The sequence below is a fragment of the Manacus vitellinus genome, unplaced genomic scaffold (assembly GCF_001715985.3).
Source record: "Manacus vitellinus isolate BGI_N305 unplaced genomic scaffold, ASM171598v3 scaffold_14_pilon, whole genome shotgun sequence".
Lineage (NCBI taxonomy): Eukaryota > Metazoa > Chordata > Aves > Passeriformes > Pipridae > Manacus > Manacus vitellinus.
Genome location: NW_021939063.1, coordinates 893994 through 920964, shown reverse-complemented (window position 1 = coordinate 920964; position 26971 = coordinate 893994). Strand labels below are relative to the sequence as shown.

Below are 26971 nucleotides of genomic sequence, written 5' to 3'. Positions count from 1 at the left end.
CAGCCCCAGCACACCCCCAGAGGTGGCCAGGACTGGCACACAGGGAGTGGTCACAGCCCCTGTGGCTGAGCGTGGACCCAGCGTCACCCTCACTGCACTTGGGGGTCAGACCCATGAATTGTGGGGACACCTGAGACCCCCCAGCCATGGAGCTCTTTGTGCAGCTGGGACACACCCTTGGGCTGCCCAGGTAGGTCCAAACACTGTCATTTGGGGTGTGACCAAACGCAGAACACATTTGTAATGTTTTATGGTTTTTTGTTAAATTAACTAAATAATATGTGGGTCACCAAAAGTCCAGTCTTGGAGACTGATCACAATATTTTGCTCTCTTTGGATTCTGGCTCGTTTTGATTGACTGTATTTGATTTGCTCTTTCAGTGTTTTTCAACTTCTGATGTTCTATTTAAAGAAACCTATATTAACTTTCAATTTACAGTTCTTTTAGCAAAAAATATTAATATTTTATTAAGTAAATCCTTCTTTATGTAAATGACACATCCTGATTCATTAAAATTTAAAGCTAAATTAATGGAGCTTGATTTGTATTCCTGTTGTTGTGTTAAATGTTTCCATAAAAAGAGCTGTTTCCTCACCCTCGAACCCTCGTGGCCACAGGGTCATCTCAGTAATTAGGATTCTCTCAGTAACTTCCCTTCTACTCATGAGAGTGTCCTGGTTTCTCACACAGATATAGATGTAGGTGTGGGTATGTGATAGTCCCTGTCTGTATTTTCTTACAATAATAAAGAAAATTGTGGAGTTTAGGGAAGTCAAGGATTCCTGGAAATAACCAAACTAAATACTGTTAAATACATCCCAGGGCAAACTACCAGAGGCTACAATTTGTCTTCAGTAATTATTGTGGAGATAACCCTTCAGGGGATATTTCCCCAGTTCTTATTCCTTTATTACTAACACAGAAAGGGAAAGAAAAGGATGTTTGATGCAAGTGCTAATTTTGATTTGGAAGCTGCTGCAGTGATGTTTTGTTTTCCAAGAGACTTGTCCCTCTGGGCAGTCTCAGTTCTGTGTGTCTGAATTTCCTCCGTTGCAAAAAAGAAAAGTTGTTCCCACGGGCCTCAAAGGTAAGGACACTCCAGATCCCAAAAGGAGCAGGTAAACAGCTGCTGAAGACCATCATAGGTGAGTAAATATCTTCTTCTTTATCACTGTCCTCATTCCAAGAAGGAACCAGCATGTTTTGCCATTTCTCTGGCTGTGGTGCTGCTGTTCAGCCTGTTGTGGAGCTCCTCTATAATGGTCCGTGTCACCTTCCCATTTGTGGTATTTTTTTGGAGAGTGATGGTCACAGAGTGGATTAATCTCAAGAGCTGTACTGGATTCTTTTGTGTAAAATTACAGAAGAACTTCTATTTAAATTTTCTTTCTGTTGCTGATGTTGGTAGACAAAGAGAAGAGATCTTTAACAACTTATTAAAATCTGCTCTATCCGTTTGTTTTTTCTTGTTGTCATGAGTTGATAAACCTGGTTTTGTGAGTTATCTGAGACTGTCTGTTCTTCTCAGTCCTGGTGGCTTCTCCCACCTTGGCATCACCTTTGTGTTTCCTGTCCAGCCAAGGCAGACACTGGCTCCCTGCACCCTCCAGAGCCAGGCTCTGCTTCCCTTCAGATGTTTGTGTGTCAAGTGTCTCATCCGGCTGCTGTTGACTCACCCTGGATTTGCATTTCTGTATCTGAGGTCAGAAGCTGGTTGATAACAAAGAAAATATTTTATGACTTTTCACTGCAGCAAACTTTGGGACATGACATGGCTTTTATGTAGGGGCAGCACAATCCCCCCCTTCCTTTGCCTGGTTGGTATCAAACAACTGAGCACAGCTCTGCCCAGTACCCAGAGCATGATTTAGTGTCACTTCTGGCTGTGTTCCAGGTATCCACGCAAGGATGAAATGAGCAGATGTCTAATTTGGGATGGCTTGGCCAGTATTCCATGAAAAGCCACTGCAGTGCTTTGTTCTCCCAGCAGCAAGGTTGTGATTACACGATGCCCACCCCCCTCCAACGAGAGGCCAGGGAGGACCACCCTCTGCCTCTGTCCCTGGGAGGATGGTGCCAAGCTCTGTCAGCCCCTTTTGGCCCCTGGCACGCAGATTTAAGACACAGTATTTATAGTTCATGTCCTCCTACAATTTGAAATGCTTTGCCCTGGATTTTGGGATCAGGAATTTGGCCAGCTGCATCCCTGCTGAAATCCTGAGCCGTGACCCCCAGCGCCTGTGGTAAAGCAAAGATACAGCTAATGCCATTAGCTGATAAATCCTCTGGCCACGGCAATATTGGAGTTTTAAACCAGGATTGTGGCTCCCTGGTGGTGCTGAGGGTGCATGTGGGTGTTACAAGGCAGTTGTGTCGTTACATGAACTACTTTGACCGGTTTTAGGTTTAATGTTTCAAAAGCCAAAAGTGCCAGCGGTGTTAGGGAGGAAATCTGCCACGGGGAGAAGGGGGTGTGTCATGCACCAGCTGTTTTTTGGTTGGTTTGCTTTACAAATGGGTGATTTGGTTTGTTGTTTGGTTGGTTTTCCTTTGGCAATAACTGGGTCTCTGGGCCCTCTGTGGTTGGTGCAGTGGGAATGGTGAGGGTGGCTGAATGCAGCGTGGCCAGGACACACAGGGTCCTGCTTTCATGGCTGATGGTTCTCTTGGAATTTGAGAGCAGTACTTACTCTCCCTGCTCTGCTTTCCCAATGTGCCCCACAGCCCCAGTTCCAGCTGCCTCTTGGCTCTCCCTGCCCTCTTTGTGAGTCTCTGAAGCCTTTGAGGTTGGTGGATAAGAGGCACTGCAGGAGTGCAAGGGGCTGCCTGAGCAGCTCCTGTTAGTGGCTGGCTCCTAAAAATGCAACTCCTCCTGCTTTGAGGTGCCTGACACAAACAGAAACACACCTCTGCTGGAGGGATGCTGTGTCTGAAGGAGAAAGAAATGGATCACTCCTAGAGGAACTGCAGGTTCTCATGGGAAATTTGGTGATATTGCTTCTTTCTCCAGACAGAGTTAACTCAGCAGGTCCCAGGTTTATTATGTTTTCCCAACCCATTCCCCCTGCAAGTATCCCAGAACTGTCAAATCAACAAGTAAAGAAACAATCCCTGTGAAATTGCTGAACCTTCTTTTTCCAAGTGGTTGTGCCAAGGCTGGAGAGATCTGTCCAGGCTCCTGCATGTGGACATGAGCTGCTGCCTGTGGTCAAGTAACAGGAGGATGGTGAGATCCTACAGGATGGACTGGAGGTGCTGACTGGACACAGGAGGAAGCTCTCCCTGGGGAAGTGCTCCTGCCTCTGTAAAGTGTCCCCAGCTGAGATGTGGGGTCACCTCAGATCATCCCCTCACATCCCTCTGGGGCTGCCTGTCCATGGGGACAGAGGTGGTGCCCCCTCCCACCCTCACCCTCATCTGGGAGGAGTGAAATGGTTCCATGAGACCTGTTCACTTGCCCTTAGAGAGGGAGATCTTCCCAGAACAAGCCAACATGGGGCTGTTTTTTGGTCTGATTGTCTAATGAATGCTGTAATAAGGCCATTAGTGTCTGCATAGGGTGCACCATGTTGTCTTAATTGCATTGGCATCTCCAACTTGTCAAGTGCACTCTTCCAGCTCGGTGTTATGGCTCAGAACAGTGGCACTGGGCACTGGGGCTCTGCAGCACATTTTCAGGATGGCTGAGGAAGGTGAATCCTTGACTGGGCATGGAAAACACCATGTCCTGTCCATTATTACACTGCAGAGATTTCAAGCAGCTCTTACTCGAGACGTGCTTCACTTGCAAAGCATCGGGCAGGGTTAACTGTGAGCTGCAGACAAAATTAAACCATTTCTCTCATTAATCTGTTTGCGAACAGAAAAAACACATGTTAAAGATGCCTAAACGTGTGGTGTGCAGAGACAAACAAGAAAGCCTGTGTTGTTTTGTGGCTGTGCCCTGGGATTGGGAACAGCCTGGTGGTGTGGAGCAGTGCAGGGTTTGACACATGACTGCTGGTTGCAGGAGCCCTGCACGCCGTGCTGGGCCGGCTGCCTGCAATCCCTCAGCCCCTTATTGATGGCCTCCAGCAGTGTGTGATCTATGGCTGCAATCCTGCCAAACAAGTGCAGGGAAGATGGATGGTATTGATAATTATCAATATGGTTCCATAAACACGTCGGTTACACGGATCCAGCTGCCCTTATAAATCCTGGCTGGCGCCGGGGACGCGGCTGCTGCTCGTTAATAACTCCCTGCTCCGGGGGGACGCAGCTCGGGGCTGCTGTTTGCCAGCATTTGAGAGGAGCCTGAAAAATGGGGGGGAAAATGAATCTTGCTTTAAGGAGTAACATTCCTGCAGCTCATGGTGTTGGGCTGGGAGCGAGCTGGGGGTCAGCATTCACCTCCCGAGGATGGGGAGCCCTGGCTGGCCTGGGAGACAGGCAGAGCCACTGACCCAGGGACCAGGCAATGCCACACTGCCATTCTGTTTTCCCCACAAACAGAATTCTATTAAGTAACTCAGTAATCCTGTGTGCAATTTATGCAGATCCTGCTCACTTCAACACCTACTGAGTCTGTTTGGGCTCAGACTAATCAATTTACTGCCACAAACATCTCTGTTAGGGAATCTGGAAATAAATGTTATGAATAGTGAGCTGGTGATGAGAGAATTAACTGTCTAACCTGCTGGCAAGAGACCCGGCTGTACCTGCCTTTCTTTGGTAAAATATTCAGGTTGGAATTAGATCCAAGCAACTCCTCAGCACTGTTGGATGCCCAGGAATATTCTGTCAACAGATGGTATTTTTCTAACATAACGTGTTCAAATTGATTTGTGTTCATTTTTTTGTTTTGTTGTTAGGTTTTGGTTTTGTGTTTTTCTTTGGAGCAGAATGTGTTCAAAGCAGATGGATTTTTGTTTGTTTGTTTGTTTGTTTGGCACTGTTGGGACACTCTGCATCCTCTGCTCCCCTGCTCCTGTCCAGGCACCTGCTTTTCAGTGTCACATCTGTCACTGGGTGACACGTCTGACAGTCACACTCCCGGGGCTGGGGGTGTCTGGCTTTGTGGGAATTATTTCACAGCATTTCCACTGCTGAATGCAAAGTCCTTCCAGAAAGATCTCCAGCCTGTTTGCAGAGCTTTTGGCCATAGCTGGGCCTTTCTGAGCTCAGCCTCTGTTACACCCTCAGCCAAACTGTCTGTGGTCCAGGTAGGAGTTCAAAGGTGAGTAATTGCATCAGTGGGTTCCTCAAACACGTCCCAGTTACATGTTCTGTCTGGGAGTCCCCCTGCCCACCGTGTCAGCAGCTCTGATGTGCTGTAATGATAGATGTTGTTTGTTTTGTTCTCTCATTAAATCCTGCAATCTTTCATTGCTCATGTCAGCTGTGACCAGCAAAACACCTTTAATTATCTTAACTTGCAGAATTAACTTTCAGCCAACTGGAAGGGAATTTTTCAAACCACTGGCCTGCTGAATGACCATATGCTAATTCCTTAGTCCTCCATCAGGCCTCCAAAATGTATGGAACAGGAGCAGGCTGGAATCAGGCAGGTCCTGCTCACAAGCTGTGATTGCAGCCGGATTCGGGGAGGGCTCTTGGAATGAAACCAGGGGGCTGTGGGATCACAGATGGGTTTGATGCATTTGGTTCAGAGACGGCTGCTGGAAGTAATTTGTGCTCAGATAAGGGCACAACCTCAGCATACCTGACAGAAACCATGTGAATCCAGCAGCGCTGCTCCTGAACCACAGCAGGGAGCTGAAGCACTCGTGGCACTTCATCCTCCCAGAGCCTGAAGGGAGCCTGCAAGAAAGATGGAGAGAGACTATTTACAAGGGCCTGGAGGGACAGGACAAGGGGGAAAGGCTTCAAACTGACAGAGAGCAGGGTTAGATTAGGAAGGAATTCTCCCCTGGGAGGGTGGGGAGGCCCTGGCACAGGTTGGGCAGAGAAGCTGTGGCTGCCCCATCCCTGGAAGTGTCCAAGGCCAGGTTGGAAGGGGCTTGGAGCAACCTGGGACAGTGGGAGGCGTCCCTGCCCATGGCAGGGAGTTGGAACAAGATGATTTTTTTTTTTTTAAGGTTCCTTCTAACCCAAACCACTTTGTGATTCTCTGATCCCTAAATGCAGGTGACCCTGTTTGTACCTGGGCTTTTTTTGGAAGAAGTCCTGAGTAGTGTGTGTTGGGACGCAGAGAACCTCAGAGGGTGTCTCCAAGTGTCCCTCAGTGCACATGTACCCAACACTGGGCATGTAAGGCCCAGTTCCCAGGAGTGTTTGGGGTCAGCATGATGCTGATGGAGCAACACCCACAGAGACACAGCCCAGGGCTGCGGGGATGGATCTGGTGAGGAGCTGGAATGGGCACTGCAGGAGCTGGAATGGGCACTGCAGGAGCTGGGATGGGCACTGCAGGAGCTGGGATGGGCACTGCAGGAGCTGGAATGGGCACTGTGGCAGCTGGTGCCCACATGGGAGTCCTGGACAATCCTTCTGCAGCAAGGCTTGGTCTGGAGTGAATCAGAAACCCTGCCAGGGTGGTGCTCTTGGAAGGGGGAAAGCAGCTTTGAGAACTGAAGTGTTGGGAGGCTTTGACAAAGCTGGGTGTGAATGGCAGAACAAAACCATCCAGGAGAACAAGGGCCCTCAGTCTCCTCCATGTGCAGAATTAGGAAATAATCCACAAAGAGAAGAGCCAGAGCCATGGGCACCCCTTTCCACACTTGAAAGTCATGAAAACTGTGGTGTTTTTTTTTTTAAAGAAAGATTATTCCACAAGTTCAAGCTTTCTATGTAGAATTTCACTCTATAAAAACAGGAGGGCAACAGTTAAACCTTACACATTGCTCTGAAAACGGGCTCAGACTTGGAACTGAGGACGTGAAATGTCGTTTCCTCTCTGCCATTGACCCCTTTTGCCAGGCAGTAACACACACCCTGAGCTGCACCACCCCAGGCAGGCGAGGGGAATTCAACTCCACCAGCTTTGGGCAACACAGAACATGGGTGTGATTCTCCTCCAGGTCTGAGAATGTCACAAGGTAAAGTGTTTGTAGGGAGATAAATGCTAAGAGAAACCAGGCTGGGAGAGTATCTGAGATATATTACAGGTGTGTGCAAAGATGGGAAGAACCAGGAGTGTAAGGAGCTCATAAAAGCTGGAATGGCAAAAAAGGATGTAGCAGACTCGGTGACTTGAGAATTTGCTTCATCTTGTGCTGTTCTCTCCCGTGCCCGTGAGCTGCAGGCAGACACACTCTGAGTAACACGAGAAATAGAAGGTAAAAAACAAATCACCCAGTCTTCAAAATAGGTGCTGGTTTGCTCCTGCACATCCCTTTGTAAATCCTTTTTGTGTGGCTAATGTAGTTTTGTCAGCAAATATATTCAAGAGCAAATGCTTTGCTGGGATGTTTTATGGCTAATGAACAGGTTTGGTTGCTTTTGGCAGGAGTAACAATGTCAGTTTGTGTGTTATTGAGAGTGCAATATTCTTTATTTAATACCCAAAAATGGGAAGAGGCTCTTCAATGACAGATGTGCTTTGTTGTATTTGGAGAAGTTCACCCAGCCATGGAGAGAAAAAACACTTCATCTGTGCACCAAAGCTGTTCTGCTCCCAGCAGCAGCTCCTCCTCTGCTGCCAGAGTGGAGAGCAGGGCACAGCAGCTCCAGCAGCAAGGGAGCACTGGGCACACCCCAAATACCTGAGCACTGGGCACGTCACAAATGCCTGCCAGGTAGTCCAGTGGGAAACTCAGGCTTCCAGTTAGATCCGCTGTGCTCTTTAGCTGTGTTTTTGCCAAATGTTTCCATCCTTCTTGGCCCTTGTCTCAGCCCAGCAGGGCCCCCATAACTGCTGTGGTAAAACCCCAGCCTGGGTCAGCCCTGACCAGGCACCCCTGTCCCAAGTGAGGGGCTGCTTCCTGCTGGGGATCGTCCCCAGGGCATGGAGATGGCATAAAAAACAGCTTCAGTGTTTGTGTCTCATCCTTGCCCTGGCAAAGGAAGTTTGATGGGAAATACTCTGTTTGTCTGTGACTGGCAGGCTGAAGGTGAGTGGGGACCTGTGGTTATCAGGGTGGAGAAGGGCAAGCCAGGGCTCTGGGTGGAAGAGGAAGAATCCAGGAAGTATCAGGATTTATGCCTCTAGATCAGACACATTTTTGCCTTTTCCTTTGCGAGTGTAGCCCTTTCTCCTGGAGCAGTGCTCAGCAGCCTGGAGGTTCATGTCTAGCGAGGCCACAAGGACAGCCCTGAGATGCTTGTGCTGTTCCTTTCTTTGACATCTCCTTTCTCATCCTTTTTTTATCTCCTCCTGCGGTTTGTGTGGTGTGGGAGAAGGTGTTTGTGGACTGTCCCTGTCTCTGTGAGAGGTGAGAGCCTGGCATTCTCCTCCCAGATGTTGGGATGCAGCAGAGAGGTGCTGGGGGCTGCGGGACAGCTCCCCCAGGACGTGGGTTTGCACCATGCAGGGCTGGTTCCTCAGCTCCTCCAGCAAGACCTTCCAGCTTTAGTTTAGATGTTATTCTTCCCTGTGAGGGTGGGGAGGCCCTGGCACAGGTTGCCCAGAGAAGCTGTGGCTGCCCCATCCCTGGAAGTGTCCAAGGCCAGGTTGGACAGGGCTTGGAGCAACCTGGGACAGTGGAAGGTGTCCCTGCCCATGGCAGGGGGTGGGACTGGATGGGCTTTGAGGTCCCTTCCAACCCAAACCATTCTGGGATTCTTTGATTCTATGCAAATCCATGTTGAATCCTGGAACTAAGAGCAAATAAGTTTTATTTTGTATGCAGAGGACGAATGAAATACAGAGTGACTTCCATTCAGAGGAGTGAGGAATGATTTCCTCGTGCCAAACCTGGCAGTGGGAGCACTGAGCAGGATTACAAGCTTTGGGACTTTACCTGCCTCAGATTTTAGTGGCAGATCCTTGGCAGGTGTGGGCTGGCACCTTCTAGTCATGCCAAGAGTCTTGTGAATATTAACAGCAGCCAAAGCTTTGATTTGTCTCCATTTTTATGTATCAAACCTGCATGTGGACTCCTTTGTTGTATTGTATGAGCAGCTATGGGAACTCTTGGCTTAAAGCTGTTTCTGTAGACCCTAAACAAAATCCAGCTGTGTTTTGCAAAATGAAATTTTGGTCCCATACAGATGCCAGTGCCAAGGGTAGCAGAGTGGAAATGATGATAATTTTATCAGATTGTTCCTGTTTGCTTTACAGAGGAGAAAGAAACCCCACAAAGGGTGATTGAAAGCTCTGCACACGTGAGGCCCATGTGAACAGCCCTTGGAGTTTCCAACCTTTAAGCAGAGCAGAAAGGTTCTGACAGAGAACGTGGACTGAGTGGGTCAAAAATAATCACTATTTAAATGTCCCTGAATACTGATTTCTGAAGAAAATCACCGTGGCTTGTGGCAGGACTATAATATCAGAGTATAACATGGAATTTAATGTGTCTCCAGCCAATCATTCACATGATGGGCAATAATGGCCCCAAATAAACAGTTGTACAGTGTCTTTAGTCTGCTTCAAAAAAACTTGAGGGAAAGGCTTTATTTGCTTTGTTTTCCTGCTTTATTTTGTTTCTTTTTCACTAAACTCAAAATGCACATTTTATGTGAAAGTGCTGCATAAATGATTCCCATGAAACAACCTTGTTTACTTGTTAACTGCACCTTTAATGGTGGGGGGAGCTGGGTTTGACCATTAACAGCAGCATCTGAGCAGCTGGTTCCCAGTGGGAAGTGGAACTCGATATTTTATCCCATTTTAGCAGTGCCTGTCCTTTAACTGGCTGGTGAAGGGTTGTGCAGGCTTAAACCTCCCTTTGCAAGACCAGATCTCACCCTTTTTCTCCCAAAAATACAGCTGGAGAAGGTGGTTCTGGCTTTTCTCCTCGACCCCTGGTCCCTAAGGTTGAGTTCACCCAGGGCACAGGAGCTCCACTGCTGGTCCTCCCTCCCCATCCCACCCCATCCCCACTGCCAGCTGTGCCCTGGCACGGGCAGCAAACCAGGGTGCTCTCCAGGATTTTTCTGAATGTCTCACCCTGTTCATGGGGAGAAAATTCCCTGCACTGGAAGGCAGTTGCTCACCTGGGAGTGTCTTGCAGTGAAATATTTCAGGTACTCACCTGGAGGGAATAAGATACCAGCTCCAGTCCCTCTTCCACTTGACGGGAGGGGAAGGCAAAATATTGTGTTATTAGTGCAAAAGTGTGATGAAGCAAGGGTAATTTAAAAAAATATATATAAAAAAAAGCTCTGATTTTTATTCTTTCTGGCAGAATTTTAGTGGAGTCTCAAGCAGACCAATAACGTTATTGTTTTAGGCAGGATGTGATTGGAGGGTTGGTGTTAATTCAGATACTGAATTCATGGAATGATCCTCAGCTTCAGCCCTCAGTGCTGGGTTTCTCCATTCCCTCTGTCTGTCTGCTGTGCCTCTGTCTGTCTGCAGATCCATGGGCTGCTGTGCCAGGACCAGCCCCACCCTCCAGCCCAGCAGGACGTGGCTGTGGCATTGATGGAATCCTGGCCCCAAGTGTGGGGCAGTTAAAGTCCCCGAATTTTCTGTGTATATCTACAGTTCTTTCAGGGCCCAGCTGACTGAGCATAACTCGAGCAGGATAATTTAATACTGATAGTATTATTAATATCACTGCAGCAATCTAATCAGGGCCAAAAGGAGCTGGGTACTGAGCTAACCTTGGAGTTCTGTGTTTCTTTCCTCTCCCCTCCTGGCCCATGAGTCGTGATGAGGAAATTACTGACCCATTGATGGTTGTGCTGGAAAAAGGGAAATTGGGACCAAATAACGTGACTAGAAAATACTGGTCTTTGACTGAGCCTGGGAATTAGCAGGATAAATAAATGAAAGCGTTTGGAGTTGGCAGGCACTCGGAGATAAACGCTGCCCAAACCCCACACTCCGTTTGGCTCCTCTCTCCTCGGTGCCCTTTCTGCTTTGGAAGCTGTGTGTTGGATTTGGCAGAACTTTTTCACAGTCATAAATAACAGGAAAAATAAGAAGTTGCTGGCTCATAAGAGAGATAAACAAAGATAAAGGGCCAATCCTTTCCTCAAACATTTGGTAAGGTTGTCTCATGGCTGTGCCACGAAAAATGACTCACGAAAGGAGTTTTCAGGTGAAAGATCAGAATTCCTGGATTTATTTCTAGATGTGCCATTGTCATCCAGGCCTGTGATTTAGGACTTAAACTTGCCAGCTGTGGAGGGTTATGAACCTGTTAGAAACAAGCATTTGAACAGTTGATTTTGACTGCTGAAGGGCTGAGCCATCACTTTGCCCTTGAGCTGAGCTGTGGTTTATGGGCTTTGAGACTTGGGACTGGGGGTTTCTCATCATCCTGCTCAAAAAATCCCTTTGCTTCCCAAAGAAGCTGTGGCTGCCCCATCCCTGGGAGTGTCCAAGGCCAGGTTGGACAGGGCTTGGAGCAACCTGGGCTAGTGGAAGGTGTCCCTGCCCATGGCAGGGGTGGCACTGGATGGGCTTTAAGGTCCCTTCCAACCCAAACCATTCTGGGATTCTGTGATGATTCAGATTTTCTCTCATTCTAAGCCACCAGAGGATACAAAATGGCCTTGGGTAAGCTCTGCTTTGCAAAGATAGTTTTGCTCTAACCTATCAATTCAAAGAGACAAGAATTGTGTGGTATTTGGAAGCACATGCTCTTTTTTTAATTAGAAAATATTATGCAGGGGTTGCAGGATGAATACTGAAGATGCATGGTCCATCCCCTTCCATTAGTGAGGAGACAACACGAAGCTGTAGGCAGATACAAAAGCATTAAAATAATTAATTTTCAGTTTTATTGTGTGTCAACAGAAATGTAAGATAATAAGCATTTTTGCAAAAAATTGTGGATTAAGCATCTTTCTCTATATCAGTGTTGTGCTAGAAATGTCCTTGCTTTAATGTAGAACAAATAGCCCTTGGATCTCATTAAAGAGGGTATTATAAGTGCTCAGTGGAACTTGCTGCTGGTGTAAAGCAGGTGAGGTTGGTAAAAAATGATGACAAATATTAAATGAAAGGCAAAGTAAGAGTAGAAAGGAATGACAAAAATAAATGAGGGTTAAGAACTGCTTATTGTGAGGTCACCAAAGGGGAGTTGTAGTCTGGGAACAAAAGTGATGGGATTAGTTGAAGTTTGCAACCATAATTAACTAATGTGTTAAATAGGATGTGACACAAACTGGTGAGGGACACCTCGAGTGCTGTGTCCCTCAATTCAGGAAGGACATTGAGGGGCTGGAGCATGTGCAGAGCAGGGACTGGAGCCGGGGAGGGGCTGGAGCAGCAGGAGCAGCTGAGGGATCCTCAGGCTCTCCCCACGCTCCTCACATGGCAGTAAATGTGGGAGCAGGTCCCACATCTTCCAGAAGCCTTCAGGAGAGTTATTTTCTGCCCAAGCTCCTCCAGCACTCGTCACTGTGGGATCCCTGCCCACACCAGGGCTTCCCAGGAGCTGTCACAGAGCTGAGGAGAGTCGGGGACTGGGGCTGTGCAGTCCTGGGTGAGACTGATCCCGGGGGCACTCCCTCATTAACCAGGATCTCAGTCAGCAGGTGGGAAGATGAGGGTCTGGCATTATGGGAACGTCGTCACCATTTTTTGACAATGTTTCTGATTTTTCTGACAGTGAAAAATTGCAGGTTTTTTGCTGGAAGCCTTTGAGAAGTGACGAGTTTACGTTATTTTCAACTAGAAAGTTGCAATTTGCTTGTTTGGTGTGTGTTTAGGGACAAGACTCTGTGGCTGCTGTGCCATGAGGACAGAAACTAGACAGGCAGCAGTAGGAGAAACCAGGACAAAATATATGTAAGGATGTTTAACTTCAATTTATAAGGAAGATACATTGGAGGGGCCTCCTCTGTGGGGTTGGGAGGTAGTGCTGGACTGATGCTCCATCTCACCAGTGTAGAGTTCCCATGGAACAGCACTGGAAGTAGGGAGGAAAAATAGCTGTGGTGAGGCAGGGTGAGCTGCAGAGCACAGGGATGGACTGGGATGCTCTGTGAGGAATAGGGTGCCCAGGATATGCCACAGCATCCCTGTCCCAGCAGAGGTGCTCTGGCAGCAGCTGTGGATCAGGTTTAGCCAAAAGTGGGGATTTTTTGCCTCCACCACCCTGCAGGCTCTGTGCTGTCTCAGGGCTCTCCTGTCAGTCCTGCAGACAGGGAAATGAAGTGAGTCACAGGATGAGGGCAAACACCTCATTCCCTGAGCCTGGGGCAGCCACTGGAGCAGCTTTGCATCCTCTCTGGTTTATCATCCCCATTATCTCCTGAAGGGATTGTAGTTGATATTTTGCAGAAGGCTCTGCTGACGATGTGTTATTGACATATTCTTAGCTTAAAACCATTATCATGGTAAACCCCTGGATTTAAAAACTAATTACAAGACATTAATAGCTGAGCCTAAGAGCTAAGTCATGCAAATATTGCTGCCTGCGAAGGGGAATGTACACAAATGTTTGAACTGCTGAGTTAGGAGCTGGAGTCTGGAGGGTGGCAATAAATCCGAGCCAAATCCTTTGCCCTGTGTCCTGATGTGTCCGTGAGATTAATGGCACCGTCGGTATGAAAGTCATATCAGGGAACGTGGCTATTTTCTTCCCCAAGTAGGTTAATTATCACTAATGTAATTATTTTTGTACTGCTTTTTGTTTTAATCAAACGTTGCATGAAACAATTAAGTTCAGAACAAATGGCTTATTAGGGAATGTTTGTGGCGCTGGGAAGAACAGCAGCGACGTTTGAATTATGCACTTCTATTGAGTTACTTTATTCATTAAAATGAACAATTACATTAGGCCTTATGAGACAGACTAAGCATTTCTGGTTAATGTTTGTTCTGTAGTGAACATAATGAGAATTTATATCGGAAATGGATCCCATCCCTCTGGCTCGAGGCGTTTAGGAACTGGGCCATTCCTAGGAGTTGGGAGAGCTTGGGGAAGAAGGAGAGGTGCTGCTGCATTGCCCCATGGTGGGGGAGGGAGTTTTTGCTTTTCTTTTGGGTTTTTCACTTGTTTGTTTGCTGCTTTCCTGGTTCTGGTTTGGGGTTTTCTCCTGCACACTGTGCTGGCAGGGCTGACCACGGTGCCCCACTGCTGGGCCCCTGGAGCACGGCCAGCTTCCACATTCTGTTGTCATCAGCTCTATTGAATGTCCTACAACAAACCTGTTGTGGTTTAGAGGGTTTTTTCCCATTTATCAGATCAATCCAGCAGTGCATGAACTGTCATGGCCTGCTCATGATGCTGTTGAAGATGTGCCACTTGACATGTCAATGAGCAGGTGATGGGCAAATATGTGATTTTCCAAGACATTAGACACACCTCTACAGCATCTGGTGCAGTTTAGGTTTTGCATCCTTCCCAAATTCAGCAGAATTGCCATGGAGAGGAGCTCCTTGTGTCCCCCAGCACTGTCTGGGTCCAGTGCTAAGCTCAAGATGTGGAATTGTGGGCTCGCTGTGAGTACAAGGTGTCTGGCTGCCTCTGGAAGTGCTGTTGGCTTGGGAAAAATAAATTCCCTTATCCTCTGTGTGCCAGTTTGACATAGGACTGAAATGGAAGGTTCTACATAGAAAACCCAATTTTTATTAATTGCAAGAGTACTTTCTCATGCTTTATGAAATTGTTTGCTTCCTGCTTTATAGACTGTGATTAGCATTTTCAGAGCATCCTTGGAGGTATTAAAATGATGTGTAGATGTGGCACTTAAGGACAAATTTTCTTTCAAAATTATGCTTTTCTGAGTGGGGAAAGTGCCTCTGGTTTGACTGAGGTTCTTACCTCCTGTGCAGGTGCTGGTGCCCAGCACATTCCCTCACAGGCACTTTGCATCATTACTTTTCTCACCAGAAACACCAGAACTCTGCAAATCATTCTGAGGCCAGTGACGAGTTCTCGTGGTGTCTCTCCAGGAGGCCAGAAAAAGGACTTTCCACACTTTTACCCCATCTTGTATTTATCTCTCTACACACGGTATCCGTGCAGAATAAAGCACCTTTAGGCTGTCCCAGGTCCCAGCAATGCCGTGGAATATGTCTGAGAATATGGAAATTCATCCTTTTGTAGCCATAAGTGGAAGCAGGGATGTGATAACACATTAATCAGTCTGTGGTTCTGAAGATATTAGCATGTGGAAAATTGTGAAAATCATTTCCTTGCTGCAGACTGGGTCAAAATCTGAGCAGTTGGGATGATGTTCTCATTTTGTATCGATGTCTGCTGCAGAAAGGGCATGAAACAACCTCTGTGGGTAATAGTTATGACAGAAAATGGAGGCTCTGGACTGGGTCAGTGACTCACTCCCTAGGTATAAACACCCAGGTAAGTTGTAGTTCCCCTGTCTCAGTCCACCTTGGAAAAGGGCAAAACACAGATCAGGGATCGAGAAGAGGGAGCAGCAGAGGGTCAGTCAGGTGGTTTCTTAAGGAATTGCCATGAACTTTTCCCACCTGCTTTAGGGGTCAGAGATCCCAGCCCTGGTTCTCTTTCCTCACCATCTCTTTGGGTCTCTGCACTGGCCCCACCTGTGCCTCTGCAGGGAGTCAGGGATGTGGGCACGTGCCAGTTCCCCAGCTCTCCTACGGGGCATTCCCACAGCCCAGGAACTCAGCTCCAGCTCTGTAGGGGCTGTTCCCATTGTGTTGGAGCAGTGATGGAGTCAGGCATGGAAATGGATTTCCTGGCTCCTTCCACTTCCAGAAAGACCAAAGTACAATTTACCAGTGCAATTAAATGAGTCATTTCCCTTTATCATCAGCATTCCTTTGCCTTCTGCGAGCTGCACACCTTCAGCACAGCATGAAAGGAGGGTTCATGGATCTTTCTCTTTTCCAGGGTATTGAAGGTTAATGAAGTTTCCCAGGCAGTGGCAGAGCTCTGGAATATCCGTTATGGAGGGACTATTTTACAGCCTTCACAGACAGGCTCTTGGCTCTCCAGGGTTTGAGCAGTGTGGGACTGCAGGGTTTGGGTTTTTCACATGTATGAAATTAGGATGATATAGGATCTGTTTTGAATTAAATTAGGAAAGTGCAACTTAATCCTTCAATTTAAGCCTTGCAAACCCCAGTCTTCCTGTGGACATGGATAATCAAGGCAGCTGATTCAAGAAACACATTCTAGAATTCTTTACTTGTAGGGAAAATAGTGGAGCTTGTCAGCATTTAAGTGACCTAAAGAGAAATAGCTGAAATTTTGTTTTTAATAGCACTTATTCACATCTGTCCCAGGGGATCAGGTTTTATGTTTGGAAAAGACACACACACACAGAGCAGCTGGTAGAGCCACTGGAATGCTGCTGGGCAGCTGAGTTGGTAGCTGATGCTGGCAATGCCAGGACCCTCCCAGTAGTTCCAGTCTGGACTGTTTCATGGGGGCTCCAATGCTGAGCCCCCCTTGTTCCTGGAGCCTGGTGAGTGACTTTAGTCTGACATAATTTGAAATTATTTGTGAGTCTAATTTTCCACAGTACTTGGGAACCTTTGTCACATACTTTGGAGTTCAGGGTTCTCCAGACTGCAGAATAAGTGAGACTTTCCCTACATTTAATATAATCATTTATCATTTGCATTCCCAGAAGCATGTGTGGTATTTCAAAAGCTGAATGTGACTTTGAAATGAAATATTATCTAATTATTGCAGTTTTCATTGGTGACCATTTTCTCTGTCCTTCATATTTCTTACCTGGTTCATACTGCAGACCTTGCCATGTTCTCACTGATCCCATGCCCTGTATAAAACACATTTCCACCTTATTTAAAATATTCACCTGGTCAGCCACAGTTCCAGGAAGGAGATCTCTGTTTTGGCCTCGGTAAGAAGTGCCAGGTTTCGTGGAAAGCATTTGTGAATGTGAGTCCTGCCTTCCCTCGAGCACTGCAGTGTTCTTATTAGTTGTCACAAACAAGAGGTTTTCAATCCACAGTTTTATGTGATGTTGTGTGTCATTCCACCAGAATTAACCACTAACAAAAATGAAAAATGGAGGCAGCAAACACTGTTGTGCATCAGAGTCCCTTGCAAAGACACCCGTGTGTGCAGTTCCTGCAGCGTTTCCAGGCGTCCGCAGCCTAAAGAGTTTATCCAGTGGGGTTTTTCCCATCGAGGTTCCCCCTTAGTCCTCCCCGCTGTGGTTCCCCCCGGGGTTTGTGGCAGTGCCACCTGACTGAGGGTGTGTTTCTGTTCCCTGTGCCGCAGGTGGAGGAGATGCAGTGGGGCGGGGGCGTGCGGGAGGTGCCGCCCTCGGTGTGCAGCCTGCCCTGCAAGCCCGGCGAGAGGAAGAAGATGGTGAAGGGGATGCCCTGCTGCTGGCACTGCGAGCTGTGCGACGGGTACCAGTACCAGGCGGACGAGGTGACCTGCCTGCTCTGCTCCTACAACGAGCGGCCCAACGAGAACCGCACGGGCTGCCGCTCCATCCCCATCATCAAGCTGGAGTGGCACTCGCCCTGGGCCGTCATCCCCGTCTTCCTGGCCATGCTGGGGATCATCGCCACCATCTTCGTCATGGCCACGTTCATCAGGTACAACGACACGCCCATCGTGCGCGCCTCGGGCCGCGAGCTCAGCTACGTCCTGCTGACCGGCATCTTCCTGTGCTACATCATCACCTTCCTGATGATCGCCAAGCCCGACGTGGCCGTGTGCTCCTTCCGCAGGATCTTCCTGGGGCTGGGCATGTGCATCAGCTACGCGGCCCTGCTGACCAAGACCAACCGCATCTACCGCATCTTCGAGCAGGGCAAGAAGTCGGTGACGGCGCCCAGGCTGATCAGCCCCACGTCCCAGCTGGCCATCACCTCCAGCCTCATATCGGTGCAGCTCCTGGGGGTCTTTATTTGGTTTGCGGTTGACCCGCCCAACATCATCATAGATTATGATGAGCAGAAAACTATGAACCCCGATCAGGCCAGAGGAGTTCTCAAATGTGACATTACGGATCTACAAATCATTTGTTCCTTGGGTTATAGCATTCTGCTAATGGTGACGTGCACTGTGTATGCCATCAAGACTCGGGGTGTCCCAGAGAATTTTAACGAAGCCAAACCCATTGGATTCACTATGTACACTACCTGTATAGTATGGCTTGCCTTCATTCCAATATTTTTTGGCACTGCCCAGTCAGCTGAAAAGGTAGGTGAGAGTGAACAGACCTGATATTCAGGACTCACTGTGGTTCTAAGGACGTGCTGATGTTCAGCTTTACGTGGATTTCCGGATGAGCTCTCCAGCCAGCTCATTCCCGAGACACAGGCAATATATGGCACTGTTTTCCTTCCCCATTTAGCTCGTGGGCCATTCATTTATAATCTGGCAAATGATCAATAACAATCACATTAGCCATTAGTTTTATTGTTGCATCCATTTCAATTGTATCCTTTCAGTAAGATAAGCGGGAATTAGCTGTCATTATTATCCAGAAAGAGGCATCTCCTAACTCAATCATTTTGAATACCAGATATAAGCAAGAAAACTCTCAAAAAATACTCAGAAGACTCCTGTGCCTCTGGAGTTGGGCATTGAGGGAGTGCACAGCCTGCTGAGTGCTCTGTGTCACAAACAGCAGCCCCAGGGCACATTTACAGCACAGACTGGGCATGGATGTCATAGCATGCTGTCTGTGATCCCCAGTCCCTGAACCCACACTTCCCTGTGCAGGTTTCTGTGTGTCGTCTCACCTCTGCAATGGGCTTCCCATGCCGCCATTGCATCCCCAAAGGGAATTAATTTCAGCTGGAAAGGAGGTCTGCCAAGGCTTACAAACACTTCAAATAGCTCTGCTCTCCCTGCCAAGGGAGAGATAAGAAGCAGCAGAAACAGCTTTAACCACAGTGGGGTCTGTTTGTGACCTGGGTCTGACACAGGGAGTGTGGAGCAGCTTTTGGGCTCCCTGCCTGGCAGTGGGGCCTGCAGGTGACCCACATGAAGGGCTTTAAACTGTTGTCTGCAAAGATGTAACAGGCTGATAACACAAAGAATTCCCAAGGCTGCTGCCGGCATCCGAAGCCATTGGGAGCAAAAGCTTCAGGTTTCCCTGTGCTTGCAGAGCTGAATTACCCTGGACTGGGAAAGCAGCAGATTCGTGCCCAAATTGCCATAGTACAGAGAGGAGATGATGATGAACCTGATTTGCTCTAGAGCACAGAGGAGGGTCCAGGGCAAAGGCTGTGCCCCAGCCCGGGGTGCCCCTGCCCAGAGCTGGGGGGACACTGGGGACAAGGGACAGCTCCCAGTGTCCCCAGGCTGCCTGTGCTGCCAGGGCTGTGCCCAGCTCCTTGGGCTGGGAGCTGCCCTGTCTTGTCTGGCAAACAGGAGTGATCCTCCCTGGGCAGGGGGCACTGGGATGTCCTCAGGTGCAGTCCCTGTGTCTGTCCAGCTCCCATGGCACTGGAACCCTCAGCTCCTGGCCCAGCACACGGTGCCAAACCCCCATGCCTGTGCTCCTGGGGCTTCCCCTCCTGCCCTGCAAGAGATGGAGCTGCAATAGCTTTTGTGCTTTGCTTTCTTTTCCATCTCCCTTTTTTGAGTGGGAGTTGTAGTTTTCGGTGATTGTTAGTGATTTCCTGTCAGATATTTCCTGGAAAATATTGTGCTGTAGCTTAGCCACAGAGGCCTGGGCTGAAATGGAAATTGCACCTGCTGAAAATCTCATGCAGCACAATCTTTTAAACTGAGGAATGGTGTTATACATAACACTGTGGTTTTCGTTGTGTGGATTTATTTTATTTTATCAATAAATACAAGCATAATGTTGTTTGGTAGAAAGCATATTGAAAACACCTGCCTTGTTCAGGATAGAGAATAACACCTCCAACAACAAAAAAAGAACTCGAAATGTGCTGCAGGTAATTCATAGAAGGCAAATAAATTGAGCAGTAGCATTTGCAGCAGGTGGAGGGAGGCAGGAAGGTGTGAGGAAGGCCAGATACCAGTCTGTGCTACAGGAGGGAGATAAAACATGAGGTGTATGGAAGATGGCGTGGGGAAAAAGGTGATTCCAGACCTTTTTAACCAGTTTCTTTGTCCAGTATCAAAAAACTGAGAGAACACATGGCTGGTTATGATTTATAGGTCAGTTGTGGTTTATAGGCTTAGTTTGGTAATGCAGCAAGTGGATTCCTGGGGTGTGGAGTGTGGTTGTCCCTCCCATGTTTCACCGCCCTTTGGAGTTTCCTCGGCTCTGCTGCCAGGGATTGTCCAGGACTGGGGGGGTTGTGTGTCGGGGTGGGGGGTTTGTGTTTTCCTATGCATTGTATATATCCCAAAATATGGGATATATGACCTTTGAGGATCAGGACACAGTACTGGGGACTGGAACTGTGCCATGGCTTTGCTCATAAAGATCCTTCCTTTAGTGTGGAATCTGTAGAAAGGCACTAACAGGCTTTAAGCAGAAGGAGGGGAGATTGAGATGGGATATTGGGAAGGAATCCTTCCCTGTGAGGGTGGGGAGGCCCTGGCACAGGTTGCCCAGAGAAGCTGTGGCTGCCCCATCCCTGGAAGTGTCCAAGGCCAGGTTGGACAGGGCTTGGAGTGACTTGGGCTGGTGGAAGGTGTCCCTGCCCATGGCAGGGGGTGGCACTGGATGATTTTTAGGTCCCTTCCAGCCCAAGCCGTTCCATGAACTGCATAGAGGAGTCCCTATGAAGCAGAGGGGTCACATCCTGTCCAACTTTGAGCTCCCAATGCTCAGAACCATCCCCAGCTGAAGGCTCAGGGGGGTTTGGGCTGAGGACAGGACAGGGTGTCCCAGCTCCTCCTCCTGCCCAGCCCCTGCCTTGGATCACTCAGATGTTTGAGAGGCACTGCAGGGATAAAATGCAGCTTTTGCACTCCTGGTGTAATTGTTTTTGACAACAAAACTCTTTTAAATTCTCCCTGGATGTGTGGGGATCTTATCAGAGGCCAAGGGAGCTCGCAGAGCTGTTGAAGCAATTACAGGAGTCAGGGCTGGAGGCAGAGTCGATACCAGGCGGCTCCTGAGCTGAGCAGGGGTTGTTGTGCCAGGGCAGGAGCTCAGGGGATCAATAAGGGGTTGCTGTGCCAGGGCAGGAGCTCAGGGGATCAATAACCCAGAGCAGGGGAGGAATTCCAGCAGGGCAGTGGCAGGATGGGGGGTGTGGGGGTGTGGGGATGTGTCCTGCCCAGGGATTCACTCATCCTGCAGCCTCCTGGTCCCTGTGCCCTGCCTGGGTGGAGCTGGTTTGCAGGGCAGGGCACTGCTGGGGGATTGCTGGCACTGCCTGGGGCCGTGTCCTCGTGTCCTGTCCCTGTGTGTGGCACCCCCAGGACCCCGGGCTGGCACTGCTGTGGTGACAACTCGTGTGCTCCTTCCCTGGGCAGGCTGTTCCTGGCAGGACACACTCTGGAGATGCATTTGAGATCAACCTGGTTTCACAAAGGCACATGTTTTAATTTCTTGGGGTTACTTCTTTTTGTTGCCTTTCTTTCCCAGGCACCTTCAGGAGCAGCAGCGTGGCAGGGGCTGGGACATGCTCTCACACACCCTGGGAATGCCACCTCACAGTGGCACTAATAGTTTGATTGTTTATTATTAGTCTCTCTTGCAGTGTAATTTTTTTTTTAAAGCCTTACACAGGTGCAGATTTCCAGAGTCAACACTTCAATGGTACAAGCAAAGTGAAGGGGAAAAACCATCTGTAGCAAAATCAATGTGAAATGTAGAGCTCTTAAAAACACTGGTTTGCTTTTTCTGCCCCTAGAAGTCAATTTATTGTTAGGAAAACCAATACTTTTCAACACTATTATTACCATTTTTTTTAACCTTTGTCATGTAAGTTGTGATTAACTGAATATTAAGTTGTATTTGTGATTAAGTGAATGTTAGAAGGTGGCTGAGGTAGGTGGATAGAAGTTCACCTCCCAGATCCTCAGCCACTGAAGCAGTTGCCCTTCAAGAGATGCTTCATCCCTCTTTTCCTTTTCACTTGCAGGAGAACCTCCCAGAAAGGTACCTGAGGTAAAAAGCACATCCTGAATTTTAAGGAAGGTTTTGGGAGTAGTTATTTGAACAGCACTTGCACAGGAAGGATGTGCTAGGAGGCTGGGAATGTTGGATTTGGGTGTACTGGTGTGGGGCACAGAGATCAGGGGGCAGGAGGAATTCCATGTGTTCCAGGAATTCCCAGGGGTTGTGTTCAGGAGCCTTGGATATGGTGATTTTTCTCTTGCCACTGTCTTCTCCCTTTCTTCTCCCACTGGAATTGTGAAGGACTGTGAGATCACGAGCTATTTTCTGCCCCTCTGGCTCTTTAGCAGCACCATACACGGATACAAACACTCTGCTCCTTCCATGAAACTTCCTGAATGCTGAGGATGGGACACTGGAAAATGAGATCCTTTGGTGGCAAAGCTGCCCATCATTGTGCTCGCTGTGGTGGGCAGGGCAGGCCCCTCTCAGGCCCCTCTCCTGCCCAGCCCCTGGCTGGCTCTGCTGCCCAGGAGGATGGCTCCCTGTGCTCCTCACACCCTGCACCAGCAGCTGGGGCACCTGCCAGGGCTGGGAGGGTCAGAAGGAAAGGAATCATTGTCTCTGTGGGTCTGAAGTCCACAACTGTGCTCTCTAACCACGTACAGATGTACTTGAGTGGATTGAATATCCCCCCAGGATCTGATTTTCTCCAATTATGTCATTGGACTAATATAGAGAGATATGTCATCGTTATTTTTGTGTTTCAGGAGGTTCTGTTGCCTCGTAGCTGTGATTGCTCTCATTTAGTAATTGTGCTAAGATTAAAATAATACATTTCTGGATGTGTTTACAAGACAGCAATAACTGTCAGTGTGCTCCTGAATATATCCTCCAGATGGGAGTTTTTCTTGAATGATTTTCAGGACTTTCTGCAAGTTAAAAAGGTTCTAATTGTGACTCTGAGTGAGTGATGGTGGTTGTTCAGCCAGTGTGGTCACCCTGCTTGGGAGCTTTATTCTTCCTGGAATGATGAGAAATGGGGAATGGTTGATCCCACAGTCATCAGCTTCCATCAGCTTATTTTTGGATCCAGATTGCAGGACCCCTTGGTTGTAAGCTTTTGTTGGCTTGGGTTTTTTTTTTTTGTCATAATACAAGCACTGTGAAATTTGAAGTCCCTAATCCCATCAGCTCTTCCACCTTTCTTCTTGTTTCTCTATTTTTAATGCCCCTTTTATTCAAATCAACAAGCAGGGGAAGTCGGGCATATTTGGCAGCAACATTTTTACTTATTGTTTGAATGTTCCATAAATACTATAATTTGAAGGCACATGCAAAGTGGATTCTTATTCAGATTAAATAATGTCACATTAGCATGGGAGCACTTCAGTCTATGTTCTATTTTTTGGTGAAACTAAGTTACCCTTCAATTCTCTGTAACACAAATAGCAATTAGCCAGGTAGGACACACTTTTATTTTCTCCCCTGGGAAGTCTTGAGCTGACAGTTGCTATAGCAACTACCTGTGTGGATTTGGGAGTTATGAAAAATTTAATGCAATATTTGTTGGAGTTTTATACTCTTGGATGGTGGAGAAAGTCAGGCTTTGAGGCTCACAGGGAATGTGACTCTGTCCCATAATTTGGGGCTCACACAAGGACACTCGTGGATTGCAGCTTCTGTTTAAAGGAGTCCAGTAATGGGACCTGCATAAAACTCATTAACCACAGCTATTAATTGCTCTCATTGATGCACTTTCACTTTGCCCATCACTTCATTCATTGTCTTAGGGGTCTGCATGTTCAGATGCTGAAGTTCTTCATTTTATCCAGCCTCAGTTGTATCCCTGAGAACCCCATGGAATTTAAGGATCTGGCATTAGAGTTCTCCTGAGAAAAGCCTGAACTGGAGAGCAGCTTCACCTGATTTCAGTTCAGGCCCTCCAGACTGAAGCTGTGAGGTCTGGAGATCCTCCAAGCACAGAGTATTCAATAAAATCCACTTTTGTGCAGCATTGGAGGGCTGCATTTTAATTGAGGGGAAATTAGGTGTTCTTTGAAATCTAGAAGTGAAATAATCAGTGGAATTTTTGGGAGGGTGATAACCTTCATTACTAAAATGATCTGGTGCCTGGGTTTTTGTCAGCACTACTGAAAAGTGTATAAAAACCCTCGTGAAAACCTTTGAGTGTCTGTAGAGTTCCAAATTTAATTTCTGTAGGACTAATAGAAAATCTTAAACAGCTTCTCAGGAAAGTTCTCAGTAAGATTTACTTTATTACCTCCTGCATTCATTTGGTGTTCAAATGGAAAGGGTGCTGTTTCTAGTCAAAACCAGACAAATTAAAAGGCTTTTAACGTGTCAGTGCTGCTGATTTAACCCAAAAGTAGAAAGTCAGTAATTACATCTGCTCAATGAAGTGGTGAGTGCTGCAGGAATTCTGAGTTCTGGAGTTGTCCATCTTTTGCCACACACTTGTTTTCCTCTCCCTGTGCTTTGCTGGGAGGCTTCTCCTTCTTCAAGGCAGCATCTTGGAAAATGAAGATGTGTTGGCAGTAAATGTATCCCCCACATTGGATTGCCAAGGCAGGGTTCCTCTGGAAAAGGGATTTCTGCCTGTGCTTGATCCCCTCTGGGGGATCTCCCATCTGACCACACTCAGAACCCTGCAGGTTCAGCCAGGCAGGGGAAAGGCTGCAGGAGCACTGGCATTGCAGGTCTGTGCTGTCAAGGCAGGTATTGAGAGGCAGGTAACAGCAGCCATGCACACTCTGAGTGAAATAAGGGCTGACTGGGGTAATTAGATCCTCCTCAGCAGCCCATAAATTAATGGTGTTATGATTCTTCAAAGAGCAGAAGCAGAAGGTGCAGTACCAGGGCTCTGGTTTATCACGTTTGCTGCACTGTAATGCTCCTCTAATGTTAATATGTACTTTTGTAGTCCAATCTAATTGCAAACACTGAGCAGGCAGAGCCCAAGGCCACAATCATGTTCCACATAATTACCTGAGGAGGGGGTACATCCCAGCCAGGGGCTGCCACAGCTGACAGGCAGCAGAGGCGGCACAGTCCTCGTGTTCCTGCTCATACAGTAATTCCTCACAGGAAGGTAGAGGGGAGAGCTAAAAGATAATTAACAATCAATTCTTTTTGTGGAATTTTCAATTATTGGAGCAGGTATCTGCATAATGGAGCAATAATACCACATTTGAATTTGTATGTGCTGTCTCATAGTGGAGATGGATTCGTTTAAGCAGAAAGGACTTTGTTAATGTCCCCAAGGGACCCTTTGAAGCCTGAGAGCAGCAGCTTTGATGTCTGATGTCAACACTGAGGGATCTCTTTGCTGTGATGATTCCAGCCTTTTCCATTCCCATCTGTGCCGAGGAGGCAGGAAAAAAAAAACTATTTGGAAGATGGAGAAATGAATGGAACCCAGAAAGGAGGTGGAATTGTAGAGGGGAAAAGTACAGAATCATGGAATCTCCTGAGCTGGGAGGGACCCACAAGGACCATCCAGTCCAACTCCTCCCTGCACATACACCCCAACAATCCCTCCCTGTCCCTGAGAGGATCATCCAAACCCTCCTGGAGCTCTGGCAGCCTTGGGGCTGTGCCCACTGCCCTGGGGAGCCTGGGCAGTGCCAACCACCCTCTGGGGGAAGAACCTTTCCCTGAGATCCCACCTGACCCTCCCTCCACACCACTGGTGCAGCCGAGGTGCTGCACCAAGTCACTGGCACGAGGAGTCAGAGCCAGCTCCTCCTCAGCCTCCTGCATTCCCACTCTGCCCAGTTAACAACGAGTCCCAGCTCTGCACAATCTCCCACTGACCAGAACAGCAGCTTTAGGACCATCTTTGGTGCCCTTGCACATGGCCTGTGTGAGCCCAGCTGTGGCTCTCGGGTTCACCACCCCTGTGCAGGGCACCCCTGCCCCTGTCCAGTGCACACACAGGCACTGAACTGTTTTCAAAAGAGGAAAAGAGGGGAAGAAAGGGGTTTTTTTTCCCCTGGAATTTCTAGTGCGAACTTCACTGCCTTTGGCTAAAAAGCAACACAATTTTAAAAGGAAAAAACGTGTAGGTGTTTAATGCGTAGTGTTGACATGTACTTTTTTGGATCCTTATTTTTTTCAGAAAATGTAGAATTGCCAGGAGGGTTTTACATCTGAAAAGCCATCTCTGCACAGGCCCCTGGCAGCCCTATCAACAGTTTTTATCTGCAGCACAAACTGACAGCCCCTCACCGGGAAATAATTGCGGCTCCGCTGAGTCCAGAGGAGTAATTACTGTGTTGATGAAACTTTTCTCTTTGCTTGCGTTGTGATAGCTCTGAATGTCAAACTCACTTGAGCTGACAACACAATTTCCCCAGCAGAGCTGTTGCATCGACCATTCCCCGCTGCTGGGCGGGGCTGGGGGGGTTCCAGTTTGATGCATTTCTGTGGCAGCAAAGGGAAAATCTCAGTCTTGCCAAACCCTGTTTTGGGAATAACACTCTGAGTAGTGCTGGACTAGAGGTAGCTGTGTATAGGAACAAGGGCTGAATGTATAATTATAAAACAGCTCTTCAAAGTTAGTTAACAAGGAATTAATTGTAAAATTATTTGCCCCAAACGGGGGCAGGGGAGTGAGTTTATGTTTGAATGTCTTTGCTGGTAGTTTGGATTTGTGATAAGGTATCTTCACAGACATTGTGAAACCATCCCTGGAAGTGTTCAAAAAGCATGAGAAGGTGGCACTTGAGGACATGGCTTGTGGTGAACGTGGTGGTGGTGCTGGGTTGATGGCAGGACTTGATGACCCCAAAGGTCTTTTCCAACCCTAACGATTGTCTAAGAGTTCAGTGGTTATTTTGAAATTCCTGCATACGCAGGAATAAGTATATTACAAAGATGATGTGGTTTCCCAGAGGGATTGATGTATTCCTACAACTCTGATTCTCTTCCAGCATATGCATTTTTGGGGTGGGATGACTCTGGGTGGTACTGGAA

The 26971-nt window shown here is 47.8% G+C and overlaps 1 protein-coding gene across 5 annotated transcripts in view; it reads left to right on the top strand.

Moving 5' to 3' along the window:
* Window positions 1-26971, top strand: part of GRM7 (glutamate metabotropic receptor 7) — a 241955-nt gene that overhangs the window by 180515 nt on the left and 34469 nt on the right. For all 5 annotated transcript variants that reach the window (XM_029958222.1, XM_029958223.1, XM_029958219.1 and 2 more), the window contains one exon: window positions 17242-18177. In XM_029958222.1, coding sequence (XP_029814082.1) covers window positions 17242-18177 — 936 coding nt within the window. The remainder of the gene's footprint in view (window positions 1-17241; window positions 18178-26971) is intronic.